This window comes from Equus caballus, chromosome 5 (assembly GCF_041296265.1).
Source record: "Equus caballus isolate H_3958 breed thoroughbred chromosome 5, TB-T2T, whole genome shotgun sequence".
Lineage (NCBI taxonomy): Eukaryota > Metazoa > Chordata > Mammalia > Perissodactyla > Equidae > Equus > Equus caballus.
Window position 1 is genome coordinate 37037004 of NC_091688.1, and position 18915 is coordinate 37055918.

At 37.7% G+C, this 18915-nt stretch overlaps 1 protein-coding gene across 16 annotated transcripts in view; it reads right to left on the reverse strand.

Annotated features, from left to right (window-relative positions):
* Positions 1–18915, reverse strand: part of LOC111773501 (myeloid cell nuclear differentiation antigen-like) — a 31700-nt gene that overhangs the window by 12363 nt on the left and 422 nt on the right. Inside the window, exons 1-8 of one of the 16 annotated variants that reach the window (XM_070266967.1) lie at positions 18772–18911; positions 18587–18667; positions 15399–15496; positions 13786–13896; positions 7342–7626; positions 6185–6330; positions 5282–5449; positions 2462–2600 (exon numbers count right to left, since the gene is read on the reverse strand). In XM_070266967.1, coding sequence (XP_070123068.1) covers positions 5282–5449; positions 6185–6330; positions 7342–7606 — 579 coding nt within the window. In that variant the 5' untranslated portion in view covers positions 7607–7626; positions 13786–13896; positions 15399–15496; positions 18587–18667; positions 18772–18911 and the 3' untranslated portion in view covers positions 2462–2600. Of the gene's footprint in view, positions 1–2354; positions 2601–5281; positions 5450–6184; positions 6331–7341; positions 7627–13785; positions 13897–15398; positions 18668–18771; positions 18912–18915 lie in introns of those variants that run through there. The other 15 variants (XM_070266980.1, XM_070266968.1, XM_070266981.1 and 12 more) reach the window with 15 other exon arrangements.

The following is an 18915-nucleotide window of genomic DNA, read 5'->3' on the forward strand; positions in this document are numbered from 1 at the left end:
CAAGAATGACAAATGTTGGAGAGGTTGTGGAGAAAGAGGAACCCTCATACACTGTTGGTGGGAATGCAAACTGGTACAGCCACTATGGAAAACAGTATGGAGATTTCTCAAAAAGTTAAAAATAGAAATACCCTATGACCCAGCCATCCCATTACTGGGTATCTATCCTAAGAACCTGATATCAGATATCTCAAGAGTCCGTTGCACCCCTATGTTCATTGCAGCATTATTTACAATAGCCAAGACGTGGAACCAGCCTACATGCCCAGAAACTAATGATTGGATAAAGAAGATGTGGTATATATACACAATGGAATACTACTCAGCCATAAAAAAAGACGAAATTGGCCCATTCACAACAATGTGGATGGACCTCGAGGGTATTATGTTAAGCGAAATAAGTCAGTCAGAGAAAGACGAACTCTATATGACTCCACTCATAGGTGGAAATTAGTATATTGAGAAGGAGATCTGATTGGTGGTTACCAGGGAAAAGGGGGGGTGGGGGGAGGGTACGGAGGGGGAAGTGGTGTACCCACAACATGACTAACAAAAATGTACAACTGAAATCTCACAAGGTTGTAATCTATCATAACATTAATAAAAAAAAAATAAATAAATAAAAAAAAAAAAAAAAAAAAAAAAAAAAAAAAAAAAAAAAAAAAATAAAGGCGTTAATAATTCTATTTCCAATAGTAAAGAGTGTGAATATTCCATGGCATGATGTGGCAACAGAAATATGAAAAATATCATCATTGAATACTCATGATCAAATACTTCTGAGACAAATTTCTGGATGATCGTTTATATGATACCTTTGAACATTTTTGTCAAACTAACAAGTATAGTGAGACTGGCTTCTTGCTCCTGATTTCACCTGAAAAAGTAGGGAAAGAAAATGATGAGCTCAAGAATTTAAATTCCCAGCTCAAGTGCTGCATAAATGACCTGAAAGCTTCTATGTCTGTCTTGAAATAGACCCTTACCTCCTGTAGCTGCAGAGCTGAGACTGCGGATAAGCAAATGTAGAATCTCGTCCAGTGAGTGACTGAATTGCAATGCAAATTGAATTCCCAACCTTACAGGATATCTAGTGAGGCTATTGATTGGTAAAGAATGAGATTCTGAGAATTGGAATGGGGACATATGGGAAGATCCTGATGAAGCTGGAGACACTAAGCCCCTAAATTCTGATGAGTCTTCTTTATCAGTAAAAACAGCCACTCCTCCCCATCTGAGGAAGTTAGTCCTGCTTTGCTGGAAAAAAGTTGCCTTGCAAGACAGTACTGATTCTCCTTAGGACTCACCCCACCATCCTTCTTTGCTTCTAGACTTATAACTAGACCCAAGTTCCAATAAGCCCTGAATATACAAGTAAGTTACCTGATTAAATGGCCTAAATGTCCATGGTCTCCTCTCCTGCTACGCTACCTTCTCTCACCCTGCCTGCACCTGTGGTCTCATGGGAAGTTCCTTATGGTCGGTTGACAGAAGAAGGGAAAACTCAGACCAGGTTTACAGATGGTTCTGCATGATATTCAGTAACCACCTAGAAGTGGATCACTGTAGCACTACAAGCCCTCTCTGGGACATCCCTGAAGGATGGTGGTGAGGGGAAATCCTCCTTGTAGGCAGAACTTTGAGCAGTTCACCTGGTTGCTTACTTTTCTTGGAAGGAGAAGTGAGTCAAACATTATTATATAGAGATTCATGGACTGTGACCAACGGTTTGGTTGATTACCAGGGACTTGGAAGGAATATGATTGAAAAATTGGTGACAAAGACATCTGGGGAAGAGGTATGTGGATAGATCTCTCTAAATGGGGGAAAAAATGCTTGTGTCCCATGTGAATGATTACCAAAGGATGACCCTAGCATAGGAGGATTTGCATAATCAAGTGGATAGGATGACCTGTTCTGCAGATATCAGCCAGCCTCTTTCCCCAGTCACCTCTGCCATTGCCCAATGGGCTCAGGAACAAGGTGGTGATGGTGGCAGGGAGGGAGGTTATGCATAGGCTCAGCAACATGGACTTCCACTAAAGGTGACTTGGTAGGGCCACTGCTGACAGCCCAAACTGCAAGAAGCAGAGACCAACACTGAGTGATTTCAGTATTGGCACCATTCCCCAAGGTGATCAATCAGCTACCTGATGGCAGGTTGATTACATTGGGCCACTTTTATCATGGAAGGGGCAGCATTATGTTCTTACCATAAGAGCCACTTATTCTGGATATGAATTCGCATTCTCTGCATGCAGTGCTTCTGCCTAGACTACCAACTATGGATTTACAGAATGTCTTAACCACCATCATGTATTCCAAACAGCATTGCTTCTGATCAACGAACTTACTTTACAGGTTCTTTAGAAGCCAGGATCACAGGTCCAGGAATCAAGGAGTGGAAATGGGAGTATCATTTACTATTACTGTTAGTGATCTGCTAGCAAAATTTTTGCTTTCTGTCCCCATGAACTGATGCTCTGCTGGCATAGAGGTCTTAATTCCACAAGGAGGAATGCTTTCACCAGGAGACACAACAATGATTCCATTGAACTGGAAGTTAAGGCAGCCACCTGGCCACTTTGGGCTGTCCGTGCCTTTGAATAAAAAGGCAAAGAAGGGAGTTACATTGTTGGATGGGATGATTGATCCTGACTACCAAGGGGAAATTACTAGTCCATGATGGAGGTAAGGAAGAGTAGGTCTGGAATACAGGAGATCCCTTAAGATGTCTCATGCTCTGTGATTAAAGTCAAGGGAAAATGCTGTCTCCTAGAGCCTTGACATTGAGAAGTGCTGTGGTAGTGGAAATGGCATTCACCAGAGTGTCTCTAGCCTGAACCTATTTAGATTAGGGGATTTTTAGCGGCTCCACCTCTGTGTTTTCTCACCTGTTGTGGCAGTATTGTATCTTAGATAGAGGCATTTTGAGCTGTACCCTCAAAATGGCTCTGTCTGCACTGTGATAATTGAAAACTCTTGATATCCTGTACTTTGTGGTAGGCTCTATTTTCCATATCAGTGCTAGTCAACTTTACTTTCTCTATGTTTACACTCGCTGGTCCTTTAATTTGATAAGAGAAAGACTAGAAATTCATTATTATTTTATTCTAAAGTTTTCTTAAATTTACTTCATGACAATGTTTTCAGCATCCATTGCTCTTGTGTTGCTGTTATGCTTTGCATGCTAATAGAAAACCAGAGATCAGAGTGGTTTATCTTTAATATTCTTTCTCTGTAGTGTCCTGGTTTCCTTGAATTGCAGCAGAACACTGTAAATGAAGTGGAGGCTGCCTAATCAATGAAAAGAAGAGCTAGAGGCATGAGTGGGCCACGGGCTTCAGAGGAACCATTTGGTGGAGCCATACTAGCCTCATCCACAAACCAGCAGACCCTGGAGTAGTCTGACACAAGATATTACACAGTGATCATCTGTGGGTGATTGAACTTTACCTGGATCTTACTTTTCATCAAAGTGACTAATTCAGCCTGATATCAGAAAGTCCTTTCCTCAATGAAGTTAATCAGTAACAAAAGACTCATACATGAGAATAACAGTAGTAACAGTGATATGAACCCTGACAAGGAACCACACAAATACAGGCCCCCATGAAAGAAATTATACAACTACTCAGAGAGATATGATAGGACAATTAGAGACAAGTACAAATATGTTCATTGCAAATACATTTGTGATAGGGGATATTGGAAAGTCAATATACAGAACTATTTTTTAAAATAAACTTTAGTATATCAATCCAATTGATATACTAGATTTTTTACTCATTAAATAATTATTTTTATCTCTATGGGCTTGAAAGAAGGGTCATAATACTCAAAATAAAAAATGGGTTACAACATATTAATCATTATATGATACCATTATCAGAAAGTTATGTATATACTTACATAGGAGAAAATGTGAAAGAATAGAGAGAAGAATGTGGTATAATCTGGAATTTGGAATTTCAGGGAACTCAAATTTAATTATTTTTAGTTTGACTGGCTGGTTGTCTGCATTTCCCATTTTGTTTTCTGAAATAATCTTGTATTAAGAAAAATTTTTGTATAAGAAAAAAATAACAAAGTATGACCAAATTACCGCTGATGTTGTGATTTCACCACTTGTGTCCCATCATGGTTTAATCTTCTTTATTGTCTATCAAGGAAATATAAACCCCTCATTTTTGGAATAAAACTCGCTGTGGTTTCAATCGTTTATTAGACTGTCTGCAATGAATGAGGGACATAGCAAAAGCCTAGCCAGTCCAATTTTGAGAAGAGTACAACTTAGTAATTATTATAAGAAAGTTCTGATTATAAGGTGCAGCCCGCTTCCTTTCATCTGCAACTCTTGGTGTATATTCTTCCTTCTGTCTAGATTTTCCCAAACTTCTCAACTCCCCTCCCTATTCCACTACTTCTTCTGTTTGTTTTTATACCTTTTAAGATTCACAATAGGTATCACTTCCTTGACTGGATTAGATGACCGTCATTTGTCTTTCACTTGCTAAGCTGATTCATATCTTAGTACTCAGTGTTCACTTTTCCGTTGAGTAAATGTATTTATTGAGAGTCTTCTGTGTGGCAGGTACAGAACTAGGCTCTGGGTTACAGGAGTTCCACACAGCTGACAAAGTAGCTGTCATTTTGGAACGCAGAGTAAGGTGGGGAAGACAAACATATTAAGTACAGTTGTCGTTAAGTGATGTATAAAGGAAGAAATAAGGTCCTACCAAAGAGAACTTCATGATGATTTCACATAGGCTGCAGGGGTGTAAAGGAGGACTCTCTGAGGATAGGGTAGCAATATTGAGATCCAAAGGGTAGATAGGTTTGGTCAGTTGGGAGATGTCCAGGTAGAGGAAAAATGGCTTGTGAAAATCATGAAGAAGAAAGGAGCATGGTGTATTGAAGAAACTTTCACAGATTAGTGAGCCAAGGGGAGAATTGTGAAAGAGACTTGAGCAGTAGACAGTGAACACACTGCTGCATTCACCTGTACTGTTCTGGACTCTACACCTCTTTCTCTGTCTCCCAGAACAACACAAGAGAGGTAACTAACCGTGGTCAGAGATAATGTCAAGGTCATCAAGTATCCCTTGTGGAAGCAAAAGGTTAAAATGTAGTGAATTCTCAATTTACATATTTTATCAACTAATTAATCATGGGAGTTAGTTTTAAGTAGAGGATGAGATCAGAATTTCAATTTCAAGGTCTGATTACTATATTTTTCGGTTGAATAAAATGAAGGAAAAGGGAAACAGGAATAAAGTACCTAAGTTATGGAAGTGGAGGATGGAGCTGATGATGAGATCTGAGGAAGCAAGGGACAGCCAGTGGTTTCAGATGTGCTGGCTCCTGCAGGACAGGAAGGATGAACATGCTCCTGGAACACCTTAATCCTTTTGGTTGCAGTATTTTCTTTGGCTGTCTTTTTCTTTTTCTGAAAATAGTTTAATTTTCTTGTTAATGTTTTTGTATCAAATGAAGCAGGGCATATTTTCATTGCTGAGTGGTTGATTTACTTATAGCTAAAAGTGTTTTTAGGTGTAGGAGAAAAGAGAAAGGCTAACCCTGTGGCTAAGTGGTGAAGTTCGCATGCTCCACATTGGCAGCCCAGGGTTTTGCCAGTTTGGATCCTGGGCGTGGACCTAGCACCACTCATCAAGCCATGCTGAGGTGGTGTCCCACATATAGAACTAGAAGGACCTACAACTAGAATACACAACTAGGTACTGGGGAGCTTTGGGGAGAAGAAGAAAAAAAAAAAAACAACAGGAAGATTGGCAACAGATGTTAGTCCAGGGCTTAATCTTTGGAAAAAAAAGAGGTGTTTACACACATCACTCGTCTAATAACCTCTGTGGTAGGATGTGGCTAACTTAGAATTAGAAAAATTGAGTTTTGACATGGAAAGAACATTTTATCATCTGTTTCTCCAGTTAACACATCCCTAAAGAAGATATGAAGATATTAGAATTATGTCATATATATTCACATTGGTCTATTAAAGCTCATTGCCTTTCACGAAAATGATCAATTATTATTTATTTGGTATATCTGACCTTGATGGGAAACTTAATGAAGAACCAAGTGCCTAATGGGGAGAATGAGTGGAAATGCCTTAGCAGAGTTCCTTCTGTGGGGCTTCAAGCCTGCATCTCTCTCTCAAGCATACCCGAGCCACAGGAGTCTCCTCTGCTCCTTCAGATGTCAGAGTACCACTTGTGGTGGGTGTAAGTGTAGCAAGACCCACTGCTTCCTGCTTTCTCTTTTTCACTGGAGTTGTTCCTTTTGCTGGAATGGATTTAATATTCTTTTCAACTGATGCAGAAAAAAGGAGGACATGTAAACCCAGAGCAGCCGGTCTAAGACAGCTGAAGCAGTTTCACTATTATTTCCACTCAGCTCCTGCTTGTAGGTCTAGGTATGCTTTTGTCTACCTTGACTGCATTGGCCAGCCAGTCTGCAAGGGGACCAATGGCAACAATATAGGCAGGGACACTGTCTCACGTTCTTCAGTGGTTTGCATACTGGTTGCGTGCACAGTGAACACATCCTTTCGTCATCTAGATTCCCATGTACCTCAGTCAAACTCTTTTCCTAACCTGTTCTATCATTTCCTTTTAAAAATTCAAGATTTTTTAATGCTGCCTGGTGGGTCACCATCTGTAAAAGATCTGTCCAAAGTGGAGAAACCAGTAAAAGGAAATGTGATCTGGATTTGTTACGTAACAAAGTAATATTATTTGCTTTTGCATTTACAAAATGTTTTTTCTTAACCCAGTGACTTTATAAGAGAAAGAACTTCTTCACATCTCTGAGGGGTAGGATTTCATTTAAGTACTGCCTCATCTTTTTTGCTATGAAGAGTAATGATGGAGAAAATAGTCTAAATAGACTAAATTCATTTATTGGTTAAATATAAATATTTTAAATATAAAAAACAATTTTTGTATTTTTGTTTTGTCATTTTCTCATCTTTTTAATGTACTGGGAGTCTCAGCATCTCCTCAACTCCCTCTTGCTTTTGTTTTTTCCACTGCATCCCAAATATGCCTTCCAACATAGAAAAATCCCCATTAGAAAGTAGATGTGCTAAGCGGTCAATTTGTTGACATGTGAAGTACTACCATTATCATGGCTACTGAGTCATAAATAGGGAAAGAGATGCACCAACTATGACCAAGAAGGGTTCTAGTCAAGGTTGGGAAGTGTATGGGAATAGCGACAGTGAGAGGGGATTCCCTATTTCCTTTTAACTTCTCACTTTGTTCTAATCAAGATTGGGGAGGGTCAGGGCAGGGCAGTCATGCTTGGGATCTTCTGTATTACCTTTTTGCTTCTCCTTTCTAGGTTTTTTAAAAAGGCCTTTAAATTCTGGTATGTCTTTTAACAATTCTATTAGTTTGTTCACACAGGCAGCACCTTGGAACTTTTCTTCTATTAGATGAGCAATCTTAATTCTGTTATATTCATCTTGCATTTTTGTAGTCAATCCCAAATCATGGGCCAGTAGGGACTTGACTACATTAAAATAATAATCATTGATGTGCTCTAATCCTTTCAGCAGAACAATTTTCATGTATTCATTCACCATGTCTCAAGTTATGGATGAGCCTACAAGAAAAAAAATGACATGTAGTGTTATACACTTATATAGACAATTTAAAATGCTGGTTGTGTCTATGTGAGTGAGTGCTCCAGATGAAAGAGCTGTCCATGGGTGTGTGTGCCAAAGAGGGACTATAATCACTAGATATGTCACTGTGTAGAATGTGTTGAAAACTACTGCATCAGGAACTTCTAAGAAATTCTTCCTTATTAATGATGATATTTGAGTTGTCAGGGTTGGATATCATGGAAGGAGGTCTGGAAATAGACAATTACTGCACTATTTAGAGTATGGGCCATACAGTATCAGAGTCCCTGCTTCCTCCTCCCATCCTTCTTGGGGCTACAGTTTATCCCTGAATGTCTGCCTGTGGGTTCGTGACTCTTCCCACTCACTATGACTAAAGTAGACTATGTGCAAAATGAGCTGCAGCTTCTCACCTTATATGAATAATCTTCAGCCACAGCCCTACAGATCCATGCTGGGATATTGACCCTTGTCCATTTGCCTCTTTCCTAATTTGCTCTTACTAGCATCCTCTCTCCCTTGGTGTTATTGGCTGAATTGTGTACCTTCAAAATCCACATGTAGAAGTCCTGACTCCTGCTACTTCAGACTGACTGTATTTAGAGACAGGATCTTTAAAGAAGTAACTAAGTTAAATGAGGTCACTAGGGTGGACTCTAATCCAATATGACTAGTGTCTTTATAAAAAAGAGGAGATTAGGACACAGACACACACAGAGGAAGGACAATGTGAAGAGGTAGAATGATGGCAGTCATCTGCAAGCCAAGGGGAGAGGCTTTAAAAGATACCAATCCTGCTGACACCTTGATATTAGATTTCCAGCCTCCAGAACGGTGAGATGATATTCCGATATTTAAGTCACTCAGTCTGTGGAACTTTGTTATGGCAGCCTTACCAAATGAATAAACTTTGTGCTTGACCACATTCTCTGTGTCTGAGGTCCCCATACCCTTGTCCTTTTGCTGCTCCCTAGTGCAAGATCGTGGCATTTATTGGTGAGAATTACTTTAACAATTGCTTGATTTTCCACTTTTAGTCTTAATGTCTCTAATCAGTTCTTTTTTAAGAGTCAGTTATCTTTTTCCTTTAATAGTTCCCCATTTTATTTAGGAAAATTTCCTTTCTCCTAGACTGTCTTGGAGACCTTGAATAATTTGTATTTTATCTTTTTTTTACTTCTTTCCATTACTTTCCATTTCTCATATTTAAGCTCCAGAAATATATAGCATATCTTGCTTTTTCAGGCCCTTTGTCTGAAAAGAACCTCCTAGCTTTTTTCTTGAAAGGTAGAATTAGTGAATACATGGTCTACATTAAACCTATCAAATTTAATTTAAAATTCTGCCAAATTATACAAATAATGGAGATATATTCAGCCTGATATGAGTCAAAGGGAAAGCCTTGCACTGAATACTTTTATACATAGTGTCCTGAACACTAAAGGTAATTATGAATCACTATTTGTGAAAAACGACTTTTTATCAATATGACATTTTTCTTCCCAATATCTTCCCCCAACACACTGACTGAGGAAGCAGAATATGAGTCCTAAGAGTTTAGGCTTTGGAGTTCAGAAGACCTGGTTCTGGAACTTAATATTTTGGCTGCAATGGATATACCTAGGAGGTAAACGAGCGTGTAGGGGAGCAGAATTTGCCACCTCAAATGTGTTTCTGTGGCTTAATTACTTTTAAGAACAAAAGACTCAGGAAGAAACTTTGACCTTCCCCTTAACTGCCTAAAAGAATTTAATATAGAAAGCTTGTTTCAGGAAGGAGCTATCACCATAGATAATTATAGTATAATATCAAATGAGTGTGGTAGACAGGGAGGAATCCAATAAGGTCCATTTGATCAAAGTCCTCTCATGTCCCATTGTCTCTGAAAGGCATGGTAAACATTTGTTTACCAAACATTTGCTTTTCCATTTCCATGTGACTTGCCTTTCTCTCCTTTGAAGTCCCAAACCACTACCCCTAACATCCTCTTTTGTCTTTAGCTGAAGATGATATTTAAGGAGGTGGCTTTGGCCATTTTGATGAGTTACTTAGTTTTCCTGTGTTTCTCCCAGTGCACATGTTATTAAACTTGTTTGATTTTCTCTTGTTATTCTGTCTCATGACAATTTAATTCTTAGACCAGCCATAAGAACCTAAAAGGTAGATGAATATTTCCTCCTCCCCTACAAGTGGTTGGTAAAATCAGATTGCTATCTCTCGCACAAGGAGATAGGTTGGAATTCAGAAATAGAAAATATAAAAGAATATGTAAGAGATGTCAGAGTACTGGTTAAATTTCCAATCAATGTCCACGTATTATTTGTTGCAAAAGGAGAGAAAACTAGAACGGAAAGGAAAAAATACTTGAAGAAAGGGCTGGCCCTGTGGCCGAGTGGTTAAGCTCGCGTGCTCCGCTGCAGGCGGCCCAGTGTTTCCTTGGTTTGAATCCTGGGAGCGGACATGGCAGTGCTCATCAAGCCACGCTGAAGAAGCATCCCACATGCCACAACTAGAAGGACCCACAACAAAGAAAATACAACTATGTACTGGGGGGCTTTGAGGGGAAAAAGGAAAAAAATAAAATCTTAAAAAAACATACTTGAAGAAATAACGGGATAAACTTCTTGGAATTCAAATAACACGAATGTCCTCAAATTGATAAAGCCAACAGAGTGCCAAATAGGAGAGCAAAACAAAACTCACACCAAGACCTAATACAGAGACAGTGAAGGGTGTGTCTCTATATTACAACAGCAACAAAGCAAAAATTCTGAAAGCTTCCTGAACTACAAAGGCTGAAGAATTAGATTCTCAACAGCAAAACTGCATCTAGAAGGACAATGGAGTAATTTTCAATATTATTTGCCCTCAATACCCTATCTGCACTTTTGAAACAAAAAATCCTTTTGAAACCAAAAGGGTTGTGTGTGTTTGCATGTGAGTGTGTGAATTTAGTAACAAAATTTATTAGCAAAATAAAAACTGATCTGAGGAGTTCATGTATAATCTTTAAATCTCACTATAGTGTGAATGCTGTATGCTTTGCTGCAGAAGTATCAGTACATTTGATTTGGAAGTCACTACCTAGACCCTACTGGGCCATCTATGTAATATGTCATATATGGTGAGTGCATTACACAGGCTTTCTTAAGTCACTTAAATTCTAAATTCTGAATCCTATGTGACTTCAAGAGTTTCAGAAAGGTGTTGCCAACTGATCTAAAAGGAAAAATCATTTTGAAACTAGAATGCTATATCTAGCCAAGATTGCATTTTAATGTAGGACCTAAAAAACAATTCTCTGATGTTAACTGACATGATTAACAATCAGGAGACTTGCAAAACACAGACACCCACCAAAACACTCTTTAGACATAGTGTTCAATAAGAAAACAATACATAAAGTCAAGAAATACTTCATGAAAAAGGGTGAGTGAACAACTAAATTCGGTCTGTCAATGTTTTAAAAATAAATCAAGCCCCAACCAAAGAGAAACAAAACAGGAAGTAGATTAACGCTATGTGTGAAATGTAGAGAGAAAGAGGATATGAGTTTGCTAAGTACTTGCCCTTAAAGGGACAATAGAAATGCACATTTAAAAATATTGACAACAAAGAAGAAGGAAGCATAGAATAAGTGCTACAAACTGAAAAAGAGATGGAGGAAATCAGCTAAAATATAGTATTCAACAGAATATCATAAAGGGTGAAACCCTTAAGTGACATTATTTTTTAATCTACCTATATCTTGCTGACAAAAGTTCATTTAAATGTTGAAAAAACAAGTTGTAAAAATTTTATCATGCAAACTGTAATTTAATGATGAACTTTTATCCTAATTAGTTAGCTTTAAATAGACCATAAGACAAAGAACTGGAGTTTCTTTATTGAAGGGTAACAGAATGTACCACTCCGAATATGCCACATTGGCGTGAGGAACTGAAGGCAATCAAGACCCAGTCAACTCAGAGAAAGCTCTTTACCACCCCCTTAACTGCCTAAAAGAATTTAGAAATGGGATCTATACCATAAAGAAAGCTATTACCAGAGACGTTTTCATCTGAGAGACTTATCTGCACGGCAGGCCAATCACTTGTTTACCAAACGTCTGCTCTTCCCATCTTCCTGTGAATTGCCTTCCTTTCCTTTGAAGCCCAGACCCATGTCCCTTCCCTTAGCTCAGGATGGTATTTATGCCTCAATTGCCTGACTGCCTTTGTGTCTCATCTCTTTGTGGGTCTCCCATACTACAAAATTATACTTTTTTTTTTCCTGTTAATCTGTCTTTTTATTACAGGAAGGGCTCAGCCAAGAACCTCGGAGAAAGGGAAAATTATTTTTCCTCCCCTCCATTTACACAATGATAAAAGGCTAAGATCCAAGAATATACAACAGTTCTAATTATGTATTTCCTAATAGTAATAAATATATATTATTTGTTAGTAGTTTATATTCCTTCATGTTACTAAAAATAATATTGTGTATTATGTAGTATATTTCTCTATTTCCCTTTATACATACAGTCATGTGCTGCATAATGACATTTTGGTCAACAACATACTGCATATATGAGGCTTATCCCATGAGGTTAGTACCGTAGAGCCTAGGTGTGTAGTAAGCTACACCACCTAGGTTTGGGTAAGTACACTCTATGATGTTTGCACCATGATGAATCACCTAACGATGCATTTCTCAGAACATATCCTTGTTGTTAAGTGACACGTGACTGTATATACATATGTGTGTTTATATATATGCGTGTATATATAGTACATATGTATATGTGTGTAATCCATACATATACATATATATCCTTCCAATATTTATATTAGAAATTGGGAAAACTGGATGGAAAATTTGACAAATTCATCCTTATGGTTCAAGATTTTAGGATTTCTCACTTAACCAAACACACAAAATATAGAAAAAATTTAGAAAATATTTAGAAAAACTGACCGTCACAGCTAACAAGGTTAAATGAAAAACTTTATCTAATATTGAGAAAAGTCCAAAACCTACATTTAATCTTTACATTCCTCTCAAGCACGTGTGAAAGGTTTGTGGACTAGGCTTTACAGAAAGAGTAAAGCATTCCAAAAGATAAGTATAGATTTGACTCCAGTTACTCTTTTCCTACAAATTCTCACCACTGGTGTTTATCTCTAACTTTGAGGAAAGCAGAGAGATTCCCCAAGTAGCTGAAATACTACCTCTAACACATGGTGTGGAATGGAGTAAAAACTAAGCATCCTTATAAAAATATTAAGACACCATGTATAAGTGACTGTGTGAAACGTAGAAATTTTATGCTACGTGTATGTGTTTGTTCTCATTTTGTAAAACTGTGATAACACCATATAATACAACTTTATATCCAGATGCATGTTTTTATTTAATACTATTTCATGATACTTTTTTTCAAACCACCATCTTGTCTTTTACCCAACCTCTCACCACAGCCACCAAGTTTTCTGTTCACCCTCAGGCAAGAAAACCAAAGCCAGGACCGGCTCCGTGGCCGAGTGGTTAAGTTTGCGCGCTCCCCTGCGGCCCCCAAGGGTTCGGATCCTGGGCGCAGACATGGCACCGCTCTTCGGGCCACGTTGAGGGGGCGTCCCGCATCCCACAACTGGAAGGATCTGCAACTAAGATATACAACTATGTACGGGGGGATCGGGGGTTTTGGGAAATAAAGCAGAAAAAAAAAAAAAAAGATTGGCAACAGTTGTTAGCCCGGGTGCCAATCCTTAAAAAAAAAAAAAAAAAAGAAGATTGGCAACAGTTGTTAGCCTAGGTGCCAATCTTTAAAAAAAAAAAAAAAGAAAACCAAAGCCTACTTCTAAATATTAACTCATGTTGTAAACAGCTGTAGTATGAATCTGCAATCGTCAAAATGCATTTCTCTTTGTTCAGGGTTCAGTTGTAGTAGAATAACAGATGCATAGTATCTTCCTAGGTAGATGAAGGATTAGAATCAAGCTACTTTGGTTTTCACTTTTCTGAATATAGCCCTACTGCCCTTCACTCACTTCCCACATCCCCACCTGGAAGAACCAAGACTAATTCTCCTCTTATGATCTTGTGGTTAGAAAATAAGTACTGGGATCTGTCTGTTCAGAAAACCTCATAGGACTCACCTAATGTGAAACTTCTACTCTGGTCTGTAGATCTTGAGATCTTCACCAGAAATGCAAGAATCACTGTTTGTTCACACCAGTAAGAAGAGAAGTCACTAAAGATCTCAGACTCTGAAATGGAGGATGTTGAAAATCTCATGAAGAGAAGAGGAAAATGAAGTATTTTGAAACATAACAAGAAAAAAAGGTATTGGCTAGAGTCACTTAACTTGGTTAGTGCTGGCTTCTCAAACTTTGCTATCCTTCAGGAAAGAAGTTAAGTATTTATAAAATAGTTTTGAGACTCCTCCCATTAGTGTTCATAGCTTTTGATTTCCTTGGCCACAGAAACTGAACAGTTCCTTTCTGTAAACATCTCAGTCACAATGAAAAATTAGAGCTAACTTTTTCTCTTAAAATTTTTTGTTAAAAATTGTTTATAGCTGAAAGGAGTTAAAACATTAGAACTTTCTTATCCAGCAGGCTTAAAAGTGAATCAGTAGACACCAACTCCCCTTAAATGAGGCTCTAATTTCAAAAGAGGAGAGATGAGTCAGCCAGCCACTTCTCTCTCCTTTCCTGTTCAGAGTGGCAGTAGGAGGAGATCTTAGTAGAGACGTCTATCATTACCAGTACTTGAGCATACTTCCTGCATGGAAAAAGTTCTGCTGTGAAGATGCTTGTGCTTTCAGTAGTATATAACACATACGCATATTTGGAAAAATCATTCTCAGTATGTGAATCCTTCGTAGAGTATTCGTAAATGAATTGTGCCTAGGATCCATTACTTCAATGACTGAATTTCATTATTACCTTTGTCATTCTCAACTGTACACAGAAAACACAAGTGTGTAACTGGCTTATATAATTACAATATTGAAGCCTTCAAATTCTGAAAAACACTAAGCCTTTAAAAGGGTGGAGGGCCTGATAAATACTTTCTTCTGCATTGTGTTTTGTTTTCCCCCGTTAATGACACTGGATACAATCTGGAGAATCTGCAGATGTCAGATAAATAGAACCAATCAGCAGACGGTATTGTTATAACCCACTATCTGATCTTCACGAAGAATGAAGCCATGACTGGAAGAAGGGTCTCAAAGACCAGCTAAATTTGTGCATGCTGTGAGGTCACCCCAAGGGAAAAGAAAGTTCATTGGGTAAATATAAACTAGGGTGATGGAGGAGAAGTTGAAGTCTGAATTGGGAAACCATCTGTATAATTCCACAAAAGCAGGAATAAGTCAGAGAAAACCAAGGAGTATCTGCCACATGTGCTGTACATACCTGTGGACTTTCACAGTTCTTTTTCACAGACTTTAGTACTGTCTGTGTGGATGCATTGAGCTTGTCTTAAGTTAAGGGTAGAGATGGACATTAGGGAGGCTATTACTTGTCAATTAAATAATTATGTTTATAAGAATGATCTCTTTAAGAGAGTGCATGCAAAGTAATGAGGGTAAAATTAAGGGACTATCCTAGGAGACATATATAATGGGGTTATGAAGCTGTCGGTGATATAAGAATTAGCTGAGATGATAGCAGCATATAAATAGTTTTATGTAATTGAAGTGCTCCCTCTAACTATGGTTAGACAGAGAAGACAGCCCTGAATGTTTAAATCATATGCTTACCTGTTGAATGTATTTATACCCCAGGGAATAGTAGCCAATCCATTCTTACTCTGATGACATGTCACAACCAGAATCCAAGCTTGATTGAGAATGCATTACTCAAATGAAAATAAAATGATTATTGATGTAGTTCAGTTGGGGCTTAAAAAGATTGTATCTCATATATATGAATATCGACTGTTTTCCTCTTGTCATTGATCCTCGTGGCAAAAAATAGATAATCCTATGATTAAATGTCAAGCTTGCCTAATGAATCTTTTTCTACAGCCCTTCCACGGAGATATCTTGAAAGAATGTGTATTAATAGGGTGCCTAATCCCATATCCTATGGGAAAATTTCACCTAACCATCAATAGTCAAGATAGTCCTGATTTTTCATATTCAATCACCACGCAAAGCTCACTTTGTCAAGTCAATACTTTTAATCCTATGTATTGGAAGAGAAAGTTGAACAAAAATTTGAAGGCTTGCCTTATGCAACTTGAAGAACCCTTTCACAGCTGTTCCTGAAGCGTATTTGTAAAGAATATTGATCCTGGAAATTTTGTTTGCTCTTTATGTAATAAAATAGTAAATTCAAATATATCTTTAACCACTTAAATGACAAAATAAAATAAAAATAGTAAAAAAGAACCCAAACCTCATCTTGAATAGCACTAAAAATGGAGACTGATGTCCACCATAAGCCACAGATATCAATTTTCAGTTGTAACTGATGTACACTGGGTCATTTTGAGAGCCCAACTCATAGTGCCCATTCCCAAGAAATAATGCTGTGTTATGAGAAGTGAGAAACACATGTGCTGGTCGACCTCCTTAAGTCATTTAATGCAAAGAATCTCAGGGCACTATTGTTGGAAACATGGCCCTCAACATGAATACACTGCACTTCTCAATGTCAGGTCTTTAGGAATCAGCATGCTAACAGAAAACCTGGGAATGGATTAGTTTGTCTCCATTCCCTTCTATCCACAGTGGCTTGAGATCATATGAGTTGATTCAGGATACTTTATGGAGAGAAAGTTGTCTAATCTATAGGAGGAAGTGTGAGAGGCAAGGTTAGGCCATGGGCTTCATAAAAACAAGACCATGGAGCCACATTGGCTACTGCCTCAGACCAAAAATACTTAGAATGGTGTGAGCTGGAATAGTACACACAGCAATCTTTGCTTGTATCTGACTTCTCATCAATGTGACCAATTTAACATAACACAGGAAAGCACTTTCCCCAAGCACGTTAATCAGTGATAATATAATTATATATGAAAGCAACAATAGTAGCATAGAATGCAACCTGACAAGAGAGGTACAGGACCCAAATGAAAAAAATTATACAACTACTTGGAGTGACATACTAGGACAATAGAGAATAGAAGTATATTCATTACAGAGATAATTATAATAGAGGATATAGAAATTTTATACTACATGGGATTTTTTTTAATACATTTAAGGACATCCATGCATTTGAGCATTTTAATTTTTAAGTCATTATTTCTTTCTCTATTTATGGATGTGTAGGATGGTTATAATACATTAAAAAATAAAATCGATTATGGAATATTAAATAACGTTGGACACTATTTTCAGAAAAATTATGTATATACCTAAGCAGTGAAAATCTGAAAGGATATACATGTGGTATAATCTGGATGCTGGAATTTCAGGTAATTTAAAGTTGTATTTTGTTTCAGTGATTGGTTGCCTGTATTGAATCATGTTTTTCCTAAAATAATCAGGAAAGAAAGAAAAAGTGAGAGAAGGAAAGGTAAAAAATTGTAAATGATGTAGTTTGTTGCCACTCTGACCCACCATAATCTTTTCCCCTTCATTGTGTATGAAGAAAAAAATACTCTCCTTTTTAACAGTAGGGGTCATTGGTAGATATTTCAATGAGTTATTAGACTGGCTCTTATGTTTGTGAGATATAATAAAAGTCTAGCAAATCCACATTTCAGAACAGTACAATCAGACCTAATGAAAACATGCAATTATAAAACATGGCTTCCCCTATTTCATTTCCAGGTGTTAGTGTGTGGTTTTCCTATGTGGGTTTCCCCAAACCTTTAAACTCTCTTCCTTTTTCCACCACTTTCATGTGTGTGTGTGTGTGTGTGGTTGAACATTCTATTTTTATTTATATATTGCATTCTTGCCTGGATTAGATTACCCTTATTTAAGCTTCATCGGACTCTGTGAAATTCTTTTCTTGGTATTTGGTGTTTATTATTTTATTGGGCGATTGTATTTGTTTAGAGTATATCGTGAGGCCGATCCTGCACTAGTAACTTGGATAAAGTGGTTTAAAAGGCAGACAGGATACTCCTACTCTTGAAACTTGTAGTCTGGGTAAAATGACAAATGTTAATTACAGTTGTTGTAAGTGGTAGAAAAGAAAAAACAAGATCTAGGGGCTGGCACTGTGGTGTAGTGATTAGGTTCCCGTGCTCCACTTCAGCGGCCCAGGGATCGTGGCATTGGATCCCAGGTGTGGACTTACACACTGCTCATCAAGCCACCCTGTGTTGGTGTTCCACATACAAAATAGAGGAAAATTAGTACAGATGTTAGCTCGGGGATAATCTTCCTCAAGCAAAAACAAAGATCCTATACAATTAAACACCAGGAGACTTCTCCTAGCCTGAGGAAACATAAGGGAGGATTTCCTGAGAAGGAGACATAAATTGAGACTGAGAGGATGAAAAAATTTGACCAGGTTTGGTTTCTGAACATCCTGAAGTAGAAAGAAGCACAGTGTATTGAAGAAACTTTGAGTGGTAAGCAAAGGAAAGAAGTGTGAAAGACTCGACCAGTAGACAATGAACCCATTACTATATTCACTTATATTCTTACAGATGCTACATATTTCTCTCCCTCCTCCAGGCAAACAAAAGACAGAAGACTCTTGAGGCCAGAAATAATGTCAAATTCACTAAATATCCTTTGTAGAAACAGAAGATTAAAAGGGAGTTAATTTTCAATATATGCATTTGACTGAATAATAATTGGAGTTGTTTTTATGGAAGATTAAATGAGATGTTATTTTGAGGTTTAAGCACAATGATATGTATTAAATAAAATGGAGCAAAAGAGAAACAAGAAGAAAATATCTTATTTAAGAGAGAATGCCCTTGTAAACATATGATTACTAACTAGGTATCCAGATCTTTCACAACAGAAATACTCACAAGTCTCACCTCACTAGAACTTCTTCCATAGTAGTCTAGATCTTGAGATAGTCTTCAGAAATGCAGGAATCAGTATTTATGCTGTAAGAGTAGAAAGATAAATTAGCAAAATTCTCCGGAGACTGAACTGCAAAATGTTGCAATCTTGTGAAAAGCTAAGAAAATGAAATATTTTGAAAGATTACAATGAAGAACAGTACTAGTTTGGATCATCCAAAAAGTTGACAAGTGCTGGCTCTGTTATGTGCTATGAGATAGTTTTCTCCCCCACTTGCTTTCTTCCCAGGGGGAGAGAGGCTGTGAAGTTATGAGGGGATTTTGAGACTCCA